Source organism: Cupressus sempervirens, chromosome 2, assembly GCF_028749045.1.
Source record: "Cupressus sempervirens isolate cs-2001-9-10 chromosome 2, ASM2874904v1, whole genome shotgun sequence".
NCBI classification, from domain to species: domain Eukaryota; kingdom Viridiplantae; phylum Streptophyta; class Pinopsida; order Cupressales; family Cupressaceae; genus Cupressus; species Cupressus sempervirens.
Genome location: NC_143119.1, coordinates 31,763,096 through 31,783,598, shown reverse-complemented (window position 1 = coordinate 31,783,598; position 20,503 = coordinate 31,763,096). Strand labels below are relative to the sequence as shown.

General features: G+C 39.3%; 1 protein-coding gene across 1 annotated transcript in view; it reads left to right on the top strand.

Moving 5' to 3' along the window:
• Nucleotides 1-20,503, top strand: part of LOC149570932 (WAPL (Wings apart-like protein regulation of heterochromatin) protein) — a 147,508-nt gene that overhangs the window by 78,794 nt on the left and 48,211 nt on the right. Inside the window, exons 8-9 of the mRNA XM_089812481.1 lie at nt 19,335-19,466; nt 19,645-20,129. Coding sequence (XP_089668607.1) covers nt 19,335-19,466; nt 19,645-20,129 — 617 coding nt within the window. The remainder of the gene's footprint in view (nt 1-19,334; nt 19,467-19,644; nt 20,130-20,503) is intronic.

The window sequence follows — 20,503 nt, the reverse complement described above, 5'->3', positions numbered from 1 at the left end:
TGGAATTCCTCGTCGAAGTGCCAGTGGTGTCCTTTAACTGAGATGTTTCCGCCTGCGATGCGTTTTCAATCTCCACCCGTGCTTCCCCAAATTTCCTCTTTTCTTTTGCCGGGTTCGGGTACTCTTTTGCTTGCCTTTGCGTAATTGCCAAAACATCTTCTTCATCCATCCTGATAGTGATCAAGTTTACTTCGGATTTTGGACACTTGGCATTGTCATGGTTGTCGGGTCCGCACCATTTGCATAGTAGTTTGGGTGTATTTGTTGTTGGACATTCCCAGGCAAAGTGCCCCCACAAATTACATGCGTGACATTGTACGATCGGCTGTCTGTTGGCATCATATTGGATTCGACTTTTGCTGTTATTGTTATTGTTATTGTTTGCATTGTTATTGTTATTCTGCGCACGTCTATTATTCATGTATCCTCTCGATGTGGCACCAACATTATTGGTATTTCCGCTATTGCCTAACGGGGAAGCCTCTTGCGTTAGAAACACCTGCTGAGATCCTCTGGTTTTCATGTTGAAGGGACATTCCTTTATCGAATGTCCCATGCTCTGACAGATGTCGTAGATTTGGTTCTTTGGACAAGACCCTTTAGTATGACCGTTGGTCTTACACTCCGTGTACCACAGCTCAGTGCCCTTTGTCTCCTTCTGCATGTTTTTAAACTCCTTCATCATGCGGATCATGTCCTTCTGGAGGGCGCAGACCTTCTTGTTATTGTTTTCATCATCACTACTATCCTCTCCCGAGGAGTTGTTGTTGTTTGAGTCGGAGGAACTAGTTTTCTTCTTCTTTTTTCGTCCTCTGCTCACTTTCCAAGTTTAGTGCTCTGTTGTATGCTTCCGTGTACGACGACGGCGGCACAATTTCCATCTTCTTGCGCAACTTCGGGTGTAGGCCTTCCACGAACCATCGTTTCTGCAGTCCGTCTGTTGGCTTATTTTCCATTTTATTTATCAAATCTTTTAATTTTCTGGCGTAGACGCAGACAATTTCATTCTTCCCTTGCTTAGTATTGAAGCTCTCTCCAACAATTTCATTATCATCGCGCAATAGTTGAAATTCTACGAGAAACTCCTTTTTAATGTTATTCAAACTGTTTAGCTTTTGTGGATCTGTACTGGTAAACCAATCAATTGCCACACCCCGTAGGGTTGCTGGAAATTGCCTCATCCATTCGTCTTCATCAGTTATGCCGTTTGCCCTTCAGATTGTTTCACATGTTTTATAATGCCGGATGGGATCGGCCGTACCATCACCATCGAACTTCAGTAGCTTTTCTTTTGGTCTTGCCATCCCAACTGGATTTTGTAAACAGGCGTTGCTCGGTCTTGCAACATTGGTGTTGTTGACTCCCATACTGTGGCTTTGCATTGCCACACCGACAGTCTGCACTCCCATACCGGTGGTTTGCACTCCTACACTGGCGGTCTGCTCTCCCACATCGGTGGTCTCAACAACTGCGAACCTTGGTGAAGAAGGATCTTCTGAAGTTGTCCCTTGCAGAAGTGTATCTCGGACGAAGAGTTCACTCCATACTTTTGCTCCCTCGGCACTCCAAGCCGTGCGAGTCGATTCTCTTCTGTCTGGATTTTTTTCCCTCGGCGAACACAAATTCAAAAACTCCTCCCATGCTTTTTCCACCAACTCCACCCGCTGCCGAGTCTCCTCCAACAATTCCTTCGCGCTCCTGTTTCCATCGGCAATCCTCTGAAATCTCCTTCGGCGCTTCGCCTGTTGTCCCAGAATTAAATTACCTTGAGCTGTGCGAATTTCATCTTTGTCCTTGAACTTGTTCTTGTTTTTATTCAGCCGATTCGGCATCAGTCTTCATTCCAGCCTTTGCGCCAGGTCCATCAGGCAACGGCGCCAAATGTTTACCACATAGATTAAATGATTCAATGATTAATGCACACAGATAATGAACACGAACAGCCACAATACTCCTTTATTCGCATATGCCAATAGGTTACATACAAAGCATAAGATGATTTACAATGTACCAGACGGGGTATAAATACTTTCCACTGAACCTTCCCGAAGGGGCCTGTCGGCTACCAAATACACAATCTCCGACAACATAATCCAGTTGGCTACAAAATACAAAATTTGCTGACAACAAAATAGAGTCATCTTGATAAACATATGATAAGTGGTGTTATAATAGTACTCTCCCATATGTAGCCATTTGACCCAAGCTTTGTGTTGTGCAGTCATATAGTTCCTCAAATATCCTTTCACCCATTTATTCACAATCTCCATTTGCCCATCTGTCTGCGAATGATAACTAGTGCTATGTGTAAGATCTGTGCCACACAACCCAAACAATTCTTGCCAAAAAATACTCATAAATTTACTATCCCGACCATTGACAATGAAACTAGGTAACCCATGTAACCTGAATATCTCTCTGAAGAAAAGATCGACCAGCTGTGTTGCTATGTAGGTGGATGGAATAGTAAAGAAGTGAGCAAACTTCGTCAGTTGGTCAACTACCACATAGATGCAATCTCTCCCCTGTACTTGTGGTAATCTGGTGATGAAGTCCATAGAAATAATTTCCCATTTCCTATCCGGAATAGGCAAAGGCTGTAACAATCTTGCAGGATATGTGTGCTCTCCCTTATTTTGCTGACAAACTGCACACTCCCTGACATGCTTTTGAACAACATCCTTGAGCCCTTTGCATGTGAACTGCTCACGGATCTGCCTGTAGGTCTTAAAGACTCCTGAATGTCTAGCTATAGGTGCATGATGAAATGCTTTCAATATTACCTCCCTAAACTGTGATAAAGGAATCAAATATATCCTACCTTGGAACTTGATCAGTCTGTCCATCACCACATAACGATCATCCTGTATGGTGCCTGTAATCACTCGAGAAGCCCAAGTGTCCCTCACATACTTTGCTGTAATCTATTTTCTCCAATCTCCTGTAATCGCAGCTGGAGCACAAATATGATGTCTCCTAGATGAAGCATTTGCCACCACATTCTTCTTACTTTTGACAAACCTAATGTCAAAAGTCGTAAGCCTACAACTTCATAATCCACTTATGTTGTCTTATCATTCAAATCAAGCTGGCTCATGAAGTATTTGATGCTGTTGTGATCAGTCTTGATAGCAAACTTCCCCCCAACTAGGTAGGACCGAAACTTGGCCAATGCATGCATAATGGCCAACATCTCCTAGTTATAGATGGAATAGCTCTTCTCCACTCCATGGAGCTTCCTACTCTCAAAAGCAATGGGATGCTTCTCCTGCATCAAGATTGCCCCAGTCCCATCACTTGATGCATCACAATGGAGCTCAAATGGCTTTGTGAAGGGCGGTAGAGCTAATACTGGACATGATGACATCACCTTTTTGAAATGATCGAAGCATCTCTGAGTTGTCCCTGTCCATATGAAGACCCCTTTCTTGGTAAGGTTTGTCAAGGGTGTAGCGGTCTGTGAAAATCCCTTAACAAATCTCCTATAAAACTTGTAGAGACCAAAGAACCCCTTAAGTTGTGTGAGATTTGTAGGAGTAGGCCAACCAACAATAGCTCTAATCTTTTCGAGATCTACCTGAACTCCATCTACGTTGATGATATGCCAAGGTATAGTAACTCAGTCAACCCAAATTTGCACTTAGATTCCTTGGCATATAGTGACTCTTTCTCCAAAATGGACAACACCATCCCAAGATGTTGTAAATGCTCCTCCCAAGTCTTACTGAAGACCAAAATGTCATCAAAGAAAATCAGGACAAATCTACTAAGTTGCCCCCTGAATACCTGATTCATGCAACTGTGGAACGTAGCAGGGGCATTGGTTAGCCCAAATGGCATAACCAAAAACTTGAAGTGGCCATAGTGACACCGAAAGGTTGTCTTCTCAATGTCTTGCACCCTTATCTGATCTGATGATACCTTGACCGTAAATCAATCTTCGTAAATAAGCATGCACCATGCAACTCATCAATCAACTCATCTATCTGCAGGATGGGATATTTGTTCTTAATGGTCTTCTTATTTAATGCTTTGTAATGATGCACATGCTCATAGTCCCATCCTTCTTACCAATACTATTGCTGAAGCAAAGGGGCTCTTACTAGGCCTAATATGCCCCATCTCCAACAAATCCTTAATTGCCTTCTCTATCTCATCCTTGTGTTTCTTTGTATGACGATAGGGAGTAATCATAACTGGTTTGGCTTCCTCCTCGAGTTCAATAACATGCTCTATCCCTTTGTCAGGAGGAACCCCATGTGAAATTTTGCCAAAAACTTTAGCATGCCTATCAAGTATCTTCTGGATATCTAGTGGATGACTCTTCACCTGTGGCTCCTGTGAGGCTGGCATAGTGAACATTCTTTTGCCCACTCTACAACATCATGCTGAAATAGTATCTGTATTTTCCTCAAGGAGATTACTCTGCAGCTCCCATCTGAAAGTCCTCTAAGTACAATAGTTCTGCCCTCATGCTTGAACCTCATCTCCAATTTTGCTAGGTTGAGTGTGAACTCAACTAGCGAGGCCATCCATGTAATGCTGAGGATGACATCATAGTCTCCCATGTCTACCACATAGAACTCATCCTCCAACTCATGTCCATCTCCAAACTTGATGTGAAGATTAGATATCCTCCCAGTGCATAATAATTTGTCACCATTAGCTACCATGATTCTAAACCCAGCATACTCATCGGTTTGTAAACCTCTCTTGGCTACCAATTGTGCATCTATGAAATTATGTGTAGCCCTAGTGTCAATGTGTGAGATCACTTTTTTCCCCTAGATAGTACCCCTAACCTTAAATGTGATTGCCTTTTGAGCCTTCGTTAATTGTGCCAATGACTTCTCATCTTTAGGAATGCTGCTCTCCTCTGTAGTGCTATCTTTGTCTGAATTAGAATGTTGATCCTCCCTCTCTGACTGTGATTCCTCCGCGGAGAAATACTCCTGATTCCTCCGCTGAGAAATACTCCATTTGATTTGCCTTAGCCTTGAGAGGAGACTTATGAGATAAATTCCAAGGCTCTTTGTAATGAAAACATATTTTCTTCCTTCTCAACTTATTCAGGGTGTCATTGTCCAACTTATTATCAAAAGTTATCATTTGCACACATTCATATGCATCCCAACTTGCATTCTTGGCCATACCCACGAAAGTCCATCATTTCCCACATGCAATCCATCTTTCCAAGTCAGAATTTGGCCCTTTCCATCCAATACATGTGCTTTTCGGTTCATTTCCAACCATCATATGTGTTTCATAAGTGTCTAATCCATACTTTGAATACCCAACCCCTCATGGATTCGTTACTGTAACTCAAATCCCAAAGTTCCTCAAGGATTCAATCTCATTGGAAGATGTTATCATCTTCATGTTGTAGCACATTCTTCAAGTTATGTCAAAACTTCTTTTAAAAAAAGAGATATCCTGTCAAGAAGGCATGTTTTGATTCTTAAGAAGCAGTAATTCATTTGATTTTTATTTTCCCAATGGTTGTCCGAGAACTTGAGTTCGTGTTGGAATGTGCCAAGCACTTTGTTTCAAAAAGAAAAGAAAAAGAAGTTGCAGATGCTTGTCGGAAAGTTGTTCCTGGTTTAATTCCAGACATCATTGAGAAGGTCTTCAAAGTGTTAGAAAATCTAGAATGTGCAAGTCTGAAAAGATAATTCACAACTTGGAATGAGGAAAAGCTTGATCATGTCGAGTTTTCAAATTACAATTGGAAACTCATCATGGTGAATGCAGTGGCGTAGAACACAGGAATCCTTGATCTCGTGATCATCATCAAGTACAAGGCCTTTGCCAAAAATCCATAGGATTGTTTCATTTAGAATCAATAGCCTCAATTCTTTCTTCTTCTTCTTCTTTCATGTTTGTAGTTGGAGAGGATGTATTGCAGAAAATTGTGTAATTACATGTAATACGATTTACATGTGTAATGACATGTAATCCAATATTTCTCTTATTAGTTAGACCAGGTCAAAGTTGGTTGAGTTGCTCCCACTTTTTCCTCTTTTTGCTCAACTCCTTTGCCTATATAAAGGAGTGCCCCCTCATTGTAAAAATCATCTTTTGTTTTATGCAAGAAAGCTTTGCTAGACTTGTGCAAGCATAACTTTGATTATATAGTATGAATTTGAGAAAAAGTGAATAAAAGAAGCAATTGAATTCGAAGCTTTGACTGGAAGCAATTGTGATAGAGCAAATTAGAAGCTTTGACTGTAATTTTTGTCTATTGTCTTTGATTCATGTTATTGTGTGTTCAATAATAGAGTGTAGTGAGTTAAAAAGCAATCGGAGTTGAAGCTTTGACTGAGAGCAGTTGTGGTAATACATAGACTAGAAGCTTTGATTGTAGCTTGTGTTACCATCTCAAATTCACGAAAAATAGTTAGAATTTCTCTACTTCTAGAAGTCTTTGTGCCCCAATGGTAGAGGTTTTTTGTATAGAATAGAGATCATTTACTTTTGGAAGTCTTTGCTCCTCAATGGTAGTGGTTTTTCTTATAAATTAGACAAAGATAACTTAGAGCCAAACTGGTACGCTTTTAGTCAGCCTTTGAGTTGGTGTTGGTTTATTGGTATCACCGTTTCCAGCTACTAGATAGAAGTATAGTTAGAGATTTCATCTATAGTTAGAGATTTCATCTGCCCATTACTCGCTCCATGGGTAAGTGGATTCTTTCCTGGAAGTTAAAGAGGAAAGAATATTGGTAACACCTCTTACAAAATCTCTCAACTTCTTGCTTAGTTTGAGTTGATCCAAGGAATGGTGAGAAGGGGGAGCCTTCCCTTTAATGCAAGAGAGACTTGGTCTCATATGTTGTGGCAGGTCTACCTATTTTGCGACTGGATTTTCTCAAAACCGTCAATTGCAAAATATCCACCCATCAAAGACAATCTTGCTTTTTTGTTCATGCTATTATTAGCATGTATAAACTCTATTTAAGAGTCCGTTGGTAATGCAATATTAATTCTGATTCCTCTGTTCTTTCAGTTTTATTTAATAATTTCATGGTATCAGAGAGGGTGCAGATCTTGGTATGACTCTCACGGAGGATCTAGGATTATGAATTTTTGTGGTGAAAGTTTCAAAATTTATTTTCACCTTTCAAATTTTATTCAATTTTGACCCCCACCTCTTCAGTGATTTCTGTGTCCAGCTCAGCTTTGTTTTGGCAGTTAGCGGTAGTTTTTAAATCTTTAAAAGACCTGCAATTTTGGCAGGTTTCCGTGCTTTGTGTGATTTTTGGCAGTTAGTGGGATTGATTATTTTGTAGGCCGCTTTCAGAATTTTTAGACATATAAAACAAACACAGTTTTCTGATCCCTTTTGTGATGTCATCGTCCATTATACTGCCCGACCAGCATATTGAAGTGGAGCCTTTCTTCTGGCTATCTACTAGGGGTTCTTTTTCTGCCAAGTTCCAGATTTTTGTTTTTTGTTGTCTTTTTCTGCAACTCAGTGCTTTGTGCTACCCTCCCAACCAGTGATACTTTCTGGGAAGACAAACAAAATTTCTTGGCCATGTCCACCTGTGGTTTGTTTTGTGTGAACAATCGCAAAAGAAAAATATTATTGCCAGTCAGTGTTGAAAGGTCCGCATATATTTTGTTGGGGGTAGGTTTGAGTCTCCATTTTTGTTTCCCTATCCAATCTGCAAGTGCCCATGTTAGATTATTTTCAGCATATTTTTTTTTCCATCTCTATCAAACCAGTGCCAGTTCTTTTTAAAGATTTGCGATCCTCTATTTTTAGTTTTTTTTTTCCTCTCCGCGAATATTTTTTTATCAAGTCAGTACATTTTCTGCATGGTCTCTAGTGGTCAAGTGGCTTCTGGTGCTGCAATTTCAATGTTTTCTTAATCCTGTGATTTCTGTGGTCAGTACTTGAGTTTTATATATATTTTTTTTCTCTTATAGAAAAAATTCTAGGTTTCTAAATCCAGAACATTCTGGAGCTTTTTATAATTTTTTAACATAAAACAATTATCTGATGGGTTTAATCATTTTTTGCCCTCAAACAATTGTGGTGGATTTTAATAATTCTACTAAAAATTTATCGGGAGTTTTTTAATAATTTTTTTCTCAAATTATCTGGAGGTTTTCCACGACTTTTTCCCTCAATCAGTTGGGTTTTCTGATCCGTATCTCTGCTTCTGTTTGGTTTTGATCGTTATTCACCTCAAAAATCGTGTTTGGTTTTGGTCATTTGTTCTCCTGAAAAAATGTTTCTAGTTTCTGTAATATGCAAAGTTTGTGTAATTTCCTCAAAAAACCATGCTTTATACTCTTCAAATCATGGTATTTTGCAGTCCATTTCGGGGCATTGCATTCCGCAATTTGGAGGGTTCTGCAGCTGTTCTGTTATCCAACATTAGGTTGGATGATTTTGTGATGCTCTTTGGTCAGCAGTTTTGGCAATTCTGGGAGGGTCAGTGGGAAAGTCTGCAGCTTTGGCAATTTTGAAGAAGGAAAGCAGCGATTGGAACCTAATGAGGAAGGAGTCCTATGGTTGGAAGGTGGATCGACGGACGATGATTTAGATTCGGTGAACGACCTTATCCACTAGCAGATGAAGGATTACGAGCTCTTTTCGAGCTGTAATAAGTTAAGAGTCGACAAAGGTGCGAAAGAAGAAATGCAATTATGGCTGAAGCTAAAGGGAAGAATATACAGTACGAACCTAGAAAAAGGAAAGATCCCACCTTATTGAACACAGTGAATGGACCGCGCGGAAAGAAAATGTTATATCAAACCACGAAATTAGTAGAAAGGTGTCGACAACAAGGAAAACACATCGTACCATCTGCGTAGGAAACAAAAAGGAAGGGTTTAATAAAAGCTTTAGTATTGAGTGAAGGTTCTAAAATCAAGAATATAGTTATTGACAGCAAGGAGGGGCAGCCAACAGAATCCATGGTACCAAGCTTCGGGAACAAATTGGGCGATATGGAAAACTGGAGGGAGAGATCGTGTAACTTAAATAAACTTGATGAGCGATGATTGCAGGCACAATGGGCCATGGAGGTGACACAGAACAGGCGCAAAGCATGGCATGATAAAAACTTGAAATTGAACAAGTTCCAGCTAAGATAGTGGGTGTTGAAGTATGACGGCCGGAACGAGATCAAACCAGGCAAGTTTAAAGTTAAATGGGTCGGGCCATGTCAGATCTAGGAAGTTGGCGACAATGGAGCAATAAAGTTGTGGACATTAGACGTACAAGAAATACTTGAGGTAGTCAACAACTCAAAGCTAAAGATGTACCATGCTAGAACGACCTCCTCGTTGGAGGACGAAACTCGAAAGGAGAATTGATTTTTTTTGAATATTTGAAAAAAGAAAAAAGAAAAGCAAAACAAAAAAAGTTAAAAAAGAAAAATCATAACTAAAGTCACCGTACGACACTTTGAAGACATTGTACGGTGTGAAGTGAGTATACCGTACGATGTTTTGGACACCACTATACGACATCCTTTTCATGCAACCGTACGAATGAAGGAACAACCATGCCTCCGTACGGTAAGGCAAGTACTTGACCGTACGATAATGGTGAGCACATGAGGAGTCATAAAAAGGGTTGTACAGACCTTTTATTGCATAGGTTGAAGCGTCTGGCAGTATGACACTATCAGATACTATTTGGCAGACATCGTTGGGGGAACAGAGCGCTGTACACCAGGTCTAATGAATGCTAGCATCTTGAGGCATCGTACGGCAGCATGTAGTTTGCCTAGAGGCATTGTATGGAAATATAAAGTCCTTCTGTAGGTACCGTATGACATTCTTAGTTATCAAGGGAAGTCACCGTCTGTCTATATCAAGGTTTATGGAGAATGATAAAGGAGCAGAATGTCTGTACGTTGGGAAGCCCTCCAGGCACGACAATTCGTCAAGTACGGCAGCACAAGCATAACACTGGCTAGAAAACAGATCTATGGTACTAGTATACATCGATTTCTATTGGCAGAAGAGTTGCGAATTCATGAAGGGCTATGTGAGTGAAGGGGTTGATTCCACCGTATGAGCAGCTAATACAGTAAGAATAAGGAAGGAGTTGAGAGGCTGTACGGTAGCAGGAAGATGATACGACTATGATAGGAGCAATCCTTGGTGTAGTTGGACATTGGCAGCGCATAAGAAGGGTGATAGGAGGTTTTCTAAAAAAAGAGAAAAAAAAGAAAAAGACGATGATAGATTGAAACAGTTCAGAATGGGTAACGCATGATGCCAAAGGGAAGGGAAAGATAGAAACAGGTAGTAAAACATAAGCAGTTGCCAAAAAGAGTGTGGAATCAGAGGAAAATGACAAAAATGGTGTGCTCCATGGACTTTTGTGTGGGTTTGAGAGTGCTAATTTGGTTTTGGCGGCGGGGGCGCTATCCCTCGACCCAGCCTTGTATCGCAATAGGGAGCACGCCTATATAATGAATATTGAATAATGAATAATAAATAAATAAAGTTATTAAAGAAAATTAATACTTGTTTCTTTCTCTTCAAGAATTTCATGCATTTATTACATAATTTCTGCTCTCCTTTTTATATTAATTGTAATCCTTGTATCAAGCACAATGTTGATCAATAGAATTTTATTTCAATAGTACTTTTTATTTCTGCAAGTATCTGAGGTGATTTATTTGCCTTCTGAGGAGATACACAAGTCTCTTGATTTTGTTCTATATCAGTTTCTAGGAGATTCTAGCTTGTCCTTTTCAGCAATGTCCAATTTGATTATGACAAGTTTCAAGATCAGCATAGAGACCATGGAGTAGTTTTCAAAGACATCATACATTTGAAGCTTTCTTCCTACACACTCTTTTGAGATTAGGGAAGAAAGTTGTTGTTTCTTCCTTAAGGGGAGGAATGTTGTTCAAAGATCATGGACCACCTTCTGCATCTAGTTTCAAGCATCTACAATTGATTGCACATTATGGAGGGCTACATCATCTCTTACATCTTACTTTTTGTGGCGGTCTTACCATAAATAACGGACAATGCATTGTAAATAACTGCAGATTACAAGTTATGCTGACACTTTTTTTGTGAGCAAGAATGAAATTCTATCTCTCTAAGAATTTTGCTTGATACATGTAGAATTTTGCAGCTATAGCTACATATATCTAGCTACCAATGGAGAAATAATACTTGCATAAATAAAAAACAGAGAAGAAAGCAGAAGTACAACTAAAATAAAATTCTATGGATGAGATAATTTTTAAATGTCCAACAAGAGACCACAAACGGGCTGAAGGGATTGAAGATACAAATAGAGGTCAGGAGGTAATAGGACCACCAAACAGTGTCCGAGAGAAAGGAAGTAAACAAAGCAAGAAGCAAACAAACAAAAACAACCACACAAGAGACACTACAAAACCGTAAAACAACTAATGGTTTCTAGTCATCAAAAAGTAGCTCAAAATCGAAGGAAAATTGTCCGTCTGTGGAGAAGTCCGAGCGCGTCATTGGAGAGAAAATGGTCATTGTCATTGATGGTGTACGTGCATATGACCTCTGTGGCCTCACCGATCTGGTGTGAGTAGTAGTGAATGGGTCCCCAGCTCGTTTGGTAGCTCTAGGAGAGGTAACCGAAGTGATGAAGGAAGTGATAAGCTAGTGAAGGGGTGCATACCTAGAGGGGGATAACTCCAATAGAGAGATCCCAAAGACAGAAAGCCTCCTGGCGATAGAGAGCAAGGCATCGCTTATCATCATACTTGAAGGAGGAGAGAGACGTGCACTTCCTGAATAAGAAGTGGAAACTCCCTCGAGTCTTGTAGTAGAATGGACAATAGAATATGAAATGGATCTCAGTCTTAGCCACACTCATGTCACAACATTGACAAATCCATTTATCTCTGCTAGCTTGGTGATCTGTTTGGATACGGAGCCGGTGAGAGCCAACTGTCAAAGAGCCTTATTGGATACGTAATGCATGGGGCCAACATTAGGAAGAGTAGTATGGTTGAACAACGATGCCATCCTAAACGTCAATAAAGTGCTCCCCATAGAAGACCATACGTGGGCAAAGGCCCCCAGCGGGTCGACCTAGATCACTTGAATAAACCTCTTGTATATGTCCATCCTGGTAATCTCATTCAATGTTTGTTGAGGGGGGAGGAGATGAGAAAAAGTGTCAAGGGAGTACTAAAAGGGAGGAAGGCGATTAATATCGATACCCACATAGCTAAGGAGACTGGAGGCTTGAGCATACCAACACCGAGCACGACTAGTGGGGTCAGAGGTTGCAATTGAAGATGGGGAACAATAGGGCAAGTAGGAATAATTGTATTTTCCATCAACAAAGTGTAAAACCTTCGAGTCTCTAAAGTAACTAGACCAAATTAAAGATCATGCAAAGATGAGCACTGAACTCAACCAAGATTATACTAGTAGGCGTCGTCAGTTGACAACTGATAAAGTGTTAAAGAAGAATTCGAACCCTCTCTATTGAAGCCTAGTCAGTAGCCAACAGGGAGGGCTGCTAGACGGTCGAGCCATAAAGGACAGTAGGTTTAACCAAGGAGTCTAAGATAGACATCTTAGACGTGGTATCTTGGAGAAGCACTGCCTCTCAAGCAAGGCAAGTGAATCCAACCCCTTATTGACCTGCGACGTCATGGTTTCTCTCAAACTGAAACGTGGCCCAGAAAACTAGATGCCCAAATAGGTGTAGTTGGAGGTCATCTCGATCCTAGTCTCTCTTAAGAAGTAGAGATGTGAGGTTTTCAAGCAGTTGAAAACCATGACCCAGGTCTTGCCTAGGTTGACCACGAGTTGCTGATAATCACAAAAGGAGGCCAGACCATCCAAAAAAACGTTGTAATCCATCTAGGGTGAAGGCAAGTAGCACCATGTCATCAGTAAAAAGAAGGATGGATATCAGGACTTGATGAAGGTAAACACCAATCCTCGAGAAGCAAGAAGCTCCTCAGATGAGTCTCAAACTCATCAATGTATATACCAAACAACCTAGGAGAAAGTAGGTAGCCCTGCTTGACCCTAATAGAACTCTAGATGAAATCGGAGAAGCCAAGAGGAGTTGTGAGACTACCAACAACCCTCTCATAAAGTCTCATGATGGCCATGAGCAGAACCTCAGAAACTCCAATATCTCCGAGTTGTTGAAATAATGCCGAGCGGAGAACATAATCAAAGGCCTTGCGAAAGTCCACAAAGTAGCAGTAGACTTTTGTCGAGTGGTGCCAAGCCTCCTTAATAATGGCCCTAAGGGTGAGAATATGATTGGTAATTTGAAAATCCACTCTAAGCTAGCTTAGCCTCTGGCCTTGCAACCAAATCTGTCTAGCTTTCTCACGAGAATAATGTGCAAAATTGTGGCATAGAGTATGGCAAAGGTGTGTCCGAACATAATGGTCCTGTAGTTACTTGGATTAGAGGCCGACCTATACTTGTGGATCAAGTGAATAATATGATGAGACCTAGGCGATGGAAAACCAATATAGATCACTTCATTGAAGAGAGCAACAAGAGACAATCCAAGAACAAAGATCCTCGATTTGAAGAGCTCCGCTTGGAACCTTTCCTCATCAGCAGTGTTGCTACAACTCATGGCTCTAATGGCCTCCAAAATGGTGGATATGGTAAAGAGGTGGTAATGGGGGGGAGGGGTATAGCAAAGGGAAGGCTGACCACGAATGTCGTTAAGGGTGATGAAGGTTGAAATCCATGTCAATGGGGAAAGTGGGGTGGCAGGGGAAAAACATGCACCAAAAGTGCTTCGGGGAGGTCAAAAGGGAAGAGTTTAGAAACCTGCATTGCTCAAGGTAGAAGAGATGCTTCTTCCAACGAAGGAAGCTACAATAGGAGAGCCTAACTTGGGGAAAGGAAGGATCTCGATCGGTGAAGGTGGAGCGAACAAGGTGGTGAAAGGAAGGATCTCGATCTGTGAAGGTGGAGTGAACAAGGCAGTGAAAGGACTTTTGATTGTCATAGAACCAATGATTTTGGGGACAGCAGTTGGACGAAAGGGATAAGCAATGAGAGGGGTGGAGAAATGTGGGAAGGAGGGGGACGACGGACTCTCAGATTGCCATGGAGATGAGGTCGAACATCGTGGAAGCATAGGACAGGTTTGTGGAGGAAAGGACACAGAGAGCATTTAGGGTGGGTGATAAAGAGGTCACAATTGGCATCAACGAAAGAAAAGATGTTGTAAGTAGACAAGGGCAACGCAGAGGGGCAAGGGAGGGGGCAGACGGGGGGTGGGGAGAGGGGCCAAAAAGTTGAGACTAAGGAAGGAATGGTTAGCCAACAAAAGGTGGGTAACAGAGACTCGACTAATGAAGGGGATGAAGGAGGTGCATGATAATAAAACTATAGTACGACAAAATATATATGCGGCCGAACCATCTTTTGTATAAATAGATCACATTGTGCTTGATACAAGAGTATTCACTCTCTCTCTTTCTCTCTCCCCTCTCTCCCTACCTCCCTCTCTCTCCTCTTGCCCTCTCTCATTCAACATTCTTTGAGATGATAAGGATCAATCTACACCAATGCTGCCAACGATACTACTTGACCAATGGGCAAATGGCAAAGGCAAAATTTTGCAGCTACTGCTGCAACAAAATAGAGCTAGCTAGAAAAAGATTAAAACCATTTTTGCAAGAATTATTTTTCAATTCGTAGCTAGATGTATTCAGCTATAGCTGCAAAATTTTACATGGTATCATAGCTTAGTAGCCTGGAAAGAAAGTTTTTTTTGTTGTTGTAAGGAAGTGAGCCTTCCTTCAGTAAAAATTTAAATAATAAAATGTATTATATATATATATATATATATATATATATATAATATTAAAACTAATAAAAAATAATTATAATATCATAAAAGAATACTAAGTTGCCAGTTCGGATCTTGGTACGGATGCGTCTTCGAGATTCAGGTTCGAAATTTGTCCAAACATTTTTTGTGTTGGGTTCAGATTCATTTTGGGTTTGTCCGTACCAAAACATATGGTTTAAACAAAATTATATGTGTGTGTGTATGCAACAACAAATAAGTCCATACACCACTCTCCTAATAGTAAAGCAACATAGCAAAATACATCACCATATCTATGTTTCATTTCAATAGGATACTAATTGCATCATTTAGCCATACATACAACATCATACGCTTGGTTGGTTGCATGCAACATATTTCCATTCAAGGGACAGTTTGAGAATGAAAGGAATCATCAAAAGATAAGTGCAGTTATCTGAAACTTTTTATATTGGTTAGAGGATTTCTAACCAAGCTAGATCAAAAGTTGAGATTCCGATTTTAAGTACTGGATTCAAAGAATATATCATTGTTTTTTTAAAGAAATTCCTTTATAATCATCAGTTTGGACTTCATCAATTGTCAATTTGGATTTCCTCTATAAGAAAGTTTTGAATTTCACTCACAAATGTATAAATGACATACATACCATCTTTTATGGCCTTTTTAGTGGTCACTTTTAGGGTTGGAAGGATATAATTCACCAAATTAGGCAAAAAAATGCACTTAAAAAAAGTTTAAAAAAATTTGTTTTGAGACCAAAATCAACTCAGGTTCAGCCACTGGGCAGCAAATTCTTCAAAATTCGCCCGAAATTCTGTCCATATTCCTTTGACAGAATTTGCAGCGAATTTGTGGCTCTATATGTGAGCTTGGGGAGAATTTGACAAGGACCAGACTTTGTGCAGAATTGAACCAGACTTTGAGAGTTGCTGGAGAGAATCTGGTAACTTAGCAAAACTATAATACAACACAAAATAATATATGCGACCAACCCATCTTCTGCATAAATCTTTCTACACGTCTGGCAATTCAGTGACAGATTTGTGAGCATTGGCGGCCTGGACAGCAGCAATGACTTCCTCCATGCTGCTTTTCTCCTTTCCAGACAAAATGTTTTAATTGATTGAAATAGCAAACAGCGTAGGCTCATGGCTCATTAATCCAGTTCAGCTGTGCAACCATTTCAATTTCAGTTCCTTGATATCAACTCCATCCTGCCGCCTCCCACCAACACAACAGCTGTTGACTTTCCTGAAGTGCCTCCCACCAACGCATCTGTTTTTCCAGGTGGGATGGTCAGAGGGAACTTGTGATTTACAGAAAAGGCAGATAGGTATGTTGCAACAGCAAGGAAAAATATGAAAATTCATGACAGTTTGATTTGTGTTCTTTCAGGACGAGCTGCTTCCTTTTTCTTGCACCCAGTCCAGACCCACAAGTGAACCAGATCTGGAGCCAAATCGGCCCTGTATCTTGTAGGCCAAGGAGTGAACCCTGCAATGCATTTGTACACACATTGTTTTTCCTTTAATGTCCTATGGTAGAAGCTAATTAATTTTTATACTGTCTTTGTCTGTCTGTGGGGTTTCTTGATCACAGTCGAAGTCCTTTTTGATGGAGCCATACACCTATACATGATTTTAGGCATATAATCACAAAATAAGTTGAAATGTGACGTTTTGATGAAATGTATGGCAGCTCTATAGGTCTGTTAGCTTATGCCTTAGTTTATCTCTGAGAGGAACTATGCTATGCTGTTCCCATGAAGGCCTATCGCAATGCAGAGTCTGGTTTGTGATTGGTAAATTATCCTAAAACAAATTTGATGACACTTTTAAACTGCTGCCTGGTGTTTGTAAACCAAACTTTAGTCCAAAGGTGAGCAATGGCATTTATACAGAATGGAAGTTAAATTAAAGTCTCCAATACAGTTGATTGACTGTGATGATTTGGAGTGCACAAGTAAGGTCAAATCCAGAATGTGTCATGTTTATAAAAGTTTCTTCCAAAGTTCTACCATGAAATATCTTTCACACAATTGATTTTTCTTGCATGTGTCAAAAGCAAGTTCTCTGTCAATCTTCTCTCAAAATGTTTGCTCTCTCAGAATTAGAACCAATGATCATCAGCCAGTTTTATTTGAATATTTTGAATAAGTGTTTTAGAGGGGAGTGAAAACTGATTTTATCAATACTTGTTAGTCCTAAACTGTCTACCGGAGCAGCAAATAGGATTGTAGTTTGCTATCAACATGGACTTGTGTGGGTGTCACATCAGTCATTGATTTTTCTAAGATATGTATGGATTGTGATATAAAAATTATTGTTGACTCTTTTTAAATACTGCATCCACTCTTAGTGGCTTTCATCAGAGATTTCCCTAAGGGTCCGTTTGGTTCCTAGAAGATGACAGGAATTGGCTTTTTCAAAGTCTGGATTTAAAATTTTTTGCTTTTGTTTCAAAATTGGCAAAATGGAATTAGCATACCGGACTTCCAATTTTGCCACAAAAACAGGTTTTCCAACTTCCTGCTAGCAAGCAGGAATTGAAAATCAAAACCTGGTTATGTTTTTTAAGGAGTGTAAAAACAATAGATTGGACTACTTTTTGAAATTTGCCTTCAACTCCAAGCTTAAGCATAAAAATGTGTCTTCACATGCATCTTCCGAGTGAAACAAACAGTTCAAGTAAAATCTCCAAAATCGGAATGAAGATTTGCAAAACCTTGATTTGGCTAAACCAAGGTTTGTAGAAATCCCGGTTTTTAAAATTCCACGAACCAAACGGACCCTAATTTCTCAAAATTCGTCTGCTTAGGTGGTCCTCATCAGCTTCCACTGGTTTAGGGGTCTTACCGTTGCACATCTACTTATAGTAGTCTGGGTGTTGCTTATTATTATGTGAACCCTGATATTTATATTTTTGTTTTCCTGCTTTTTTGGCTTTATGGTATTTGCTCTAAGTCTAGGTCCTCTTTTGCACTAGTTCTTTGGTATTGCACCTGATGTTCATTGCAGTTCCTTTGATTTATTGTTGTTCATTTGTGGACATTAATATAATATTATAAATTCTTTTGCTCTTTCTTTTCAATTTGTAACTAATCTAGTTTTTAGTGTGGGTGGTCATTTAAATGATGAATTGCCATTCTCTCCAGTATCCTCACTGCACAAACAAATGCATATTCTATCTTCCCCTCTTTTGTCAGCAATGTCCATCTGCCTGATCACATGTAAGTTGGTGTTTCTGATTCTTATCTGGGTCATAAGAACTTTCATTCTTCATTTGATTCTTGCACCTCTGAAGGTTTTCTGATCATGCTCATATGCACCTCTGAAGGACTAAACCTGATTAAGTTCATCACTTAATTTTTGGGGTAAATGATTATAATTTTTGCGCCAAGAATATGCAAATAATTGAAGGTAATAATTGGTAGACAGAGTTTGTGGGTAACTGAAAATAATTATTCACCCTTCATTAATGGACCAAGTAGCTGGAGAAAAATGTCTACCCATTTCTTAGGCACATCAGACCTTAGTCAGGAAACAAAGACCACTATGAATTTCTGTAACTTCTCCTGAAATGCCGCTTGTGCTTTTTCTGCATGGAGATTTTCCGGCCAAGAGGTTTGTTTTTAATGTTTATGTGCCTGTGTGGATGCATGTGTTTTTGTATTTCTATTCAAAGCATTTCTGCAGCTGCATTTCTAGGCATTAAAAGTATTTATTTCTGTTAAACTAATCAGAATTGACTTCTTTATACATGGGACACTGGAAAGTGAGTTTTAAAGTCAATATGACTCCTAATTTTTTTCTTACTTTGGAAAAATTTATTTGGTGAATTATGCTTATTCATAGATTAGCTAACCAGGGACCAATGACTGATCTAGTTGCTTGATCTTTCTTCTACTGGACGTAAAAACCTTTTTGTAACCCTTGCCCAACGACTGATCTAGTTGCTTGATCTTTCTTCTACTGGACATAAAAACCTTTTTGTAACCCTTGCCCTATGTTATGCATATAATTATAATACACTCTCAACTCTTATGGGTTGCTTTATCTTATCACCGATGCGTGAAGGTCTCAGTAGGATGATATGCATCTCAACAAAGGGGAATCACTTAATATTCCCATAGTAAATCACATCTTGTTAGCAGCCTTAATTGTTTCAATCCTAATGAAATCCTTGCTCTCCGTCGTTACGGTACAAGAAAATTAAACCACTCTTAACATTGCATTAAACATTTCCTGACAAAATCATTTTCAAATCTATCATAAACTGAAATCCATTAATTTGTTTGCTTTGAATAATTTTTTCATTATTTATAGACTGGAAATGTCTATAATTCACTCATCTTCCCAGTGTAAAGTCAAACGATAATATGTCTGAAGTTAGCAAATATAGTTTGATAAATTTTGTAGATGGATAAATAATGGTTGTTCATATCTTCTAACACCCAGTAATTTTGGTTAAAGTTTTATTTGTAGAACGCTTCTACTCTGCCATCTTGTTGAGCAATGTCTTTCTTTTTGCATTCTTTCAGAAAGCAAAAAAGTTCGTTCTTTTGCATCTGCCCCTAATGACAGGCGAGGGAATCGTAGAACAGGGAAGATTTCTAATAACATTGGGAACTCCATAAATACTGAGAAGACACTTTCTGGTTCAGTTTCTTCTTGTAAGTTTTCTAATGCTTGTTCAATTAGTTGTTCTTTTTCTGGTTCAGTTTCTTCTTGTAAGTTTTCTAATGCATGTTCAGTTAGCTGTTCTTTTTCTGGTGAAACATTGAATAAAAATTGATTTGATATTTGGTTTCTTGGTTATTTCTGCTAAGAGATTAATTATTTCATGTACAGGCAATGTACAAGGTACAAGTGCACGGCAATCTGTTAAGTCAGTAGATCAGAGAAGTGATTGCTCCGATGATTTAGCAGATCCATTTACGTTCATTGATGAAGAGACAGAACCTATGAAAGTGAAACAGATTAACAGGCAAAAAAAATTAAAGGGGCTTCGAAGTTCAGATACCAAAGTGAATGTCAAATCAAATGGCGAGGATGGAACTGATTGTTTTCATGGCCAAGTGGACTTGGATATTGTCAAAGATACAGCTCTTATGAAAGGGAAACAGTCCAACAGACAGAAAAAATTAAAGGGTCTTCAAACTTTAGATATCAGCATGAATGCCAGTCTAGATGGTGAATTTGGTTCTCAATGTTGTGATAATGCTGTAGGTTTGGATATTGTAAAAGAACAATGTGGAGATGAGATTTATGCTACAGGCAAGCAGGAGTCAGAAGAATGTGCTTTGCTTGGTGACTGCCTTCTTGCAGCTGTCAAGGTAATGATTCAGTGATGTTTCTTTTGGTTGACTTTAAATGATTGGCTGGATTTGAAAATGTCCTATTGCAAATACATTAGTTAACGAGCATTCTGACTTTTTATTTTGGTTGTTACATTCCAGGGAATTGCATGTGTTACATAATCTAATTTATGTTCTGGTTTCAGATTGCCTTTTTAAAATTTTATGTTATTTTGAATTTAAATATGGTTATAGTTTACCTGAATAGAATATAGAATTCAAATGTGTATTTTTAACCAAAATGCGAGGTTGTTTTTAATGTAAATTATAGTTTATTGATTTCTTAGCGAGAATGGTGCACTATACCTAATTAACCTGGCACTGTATAGGATGTGGAGGTTTGAGTGTGTTCA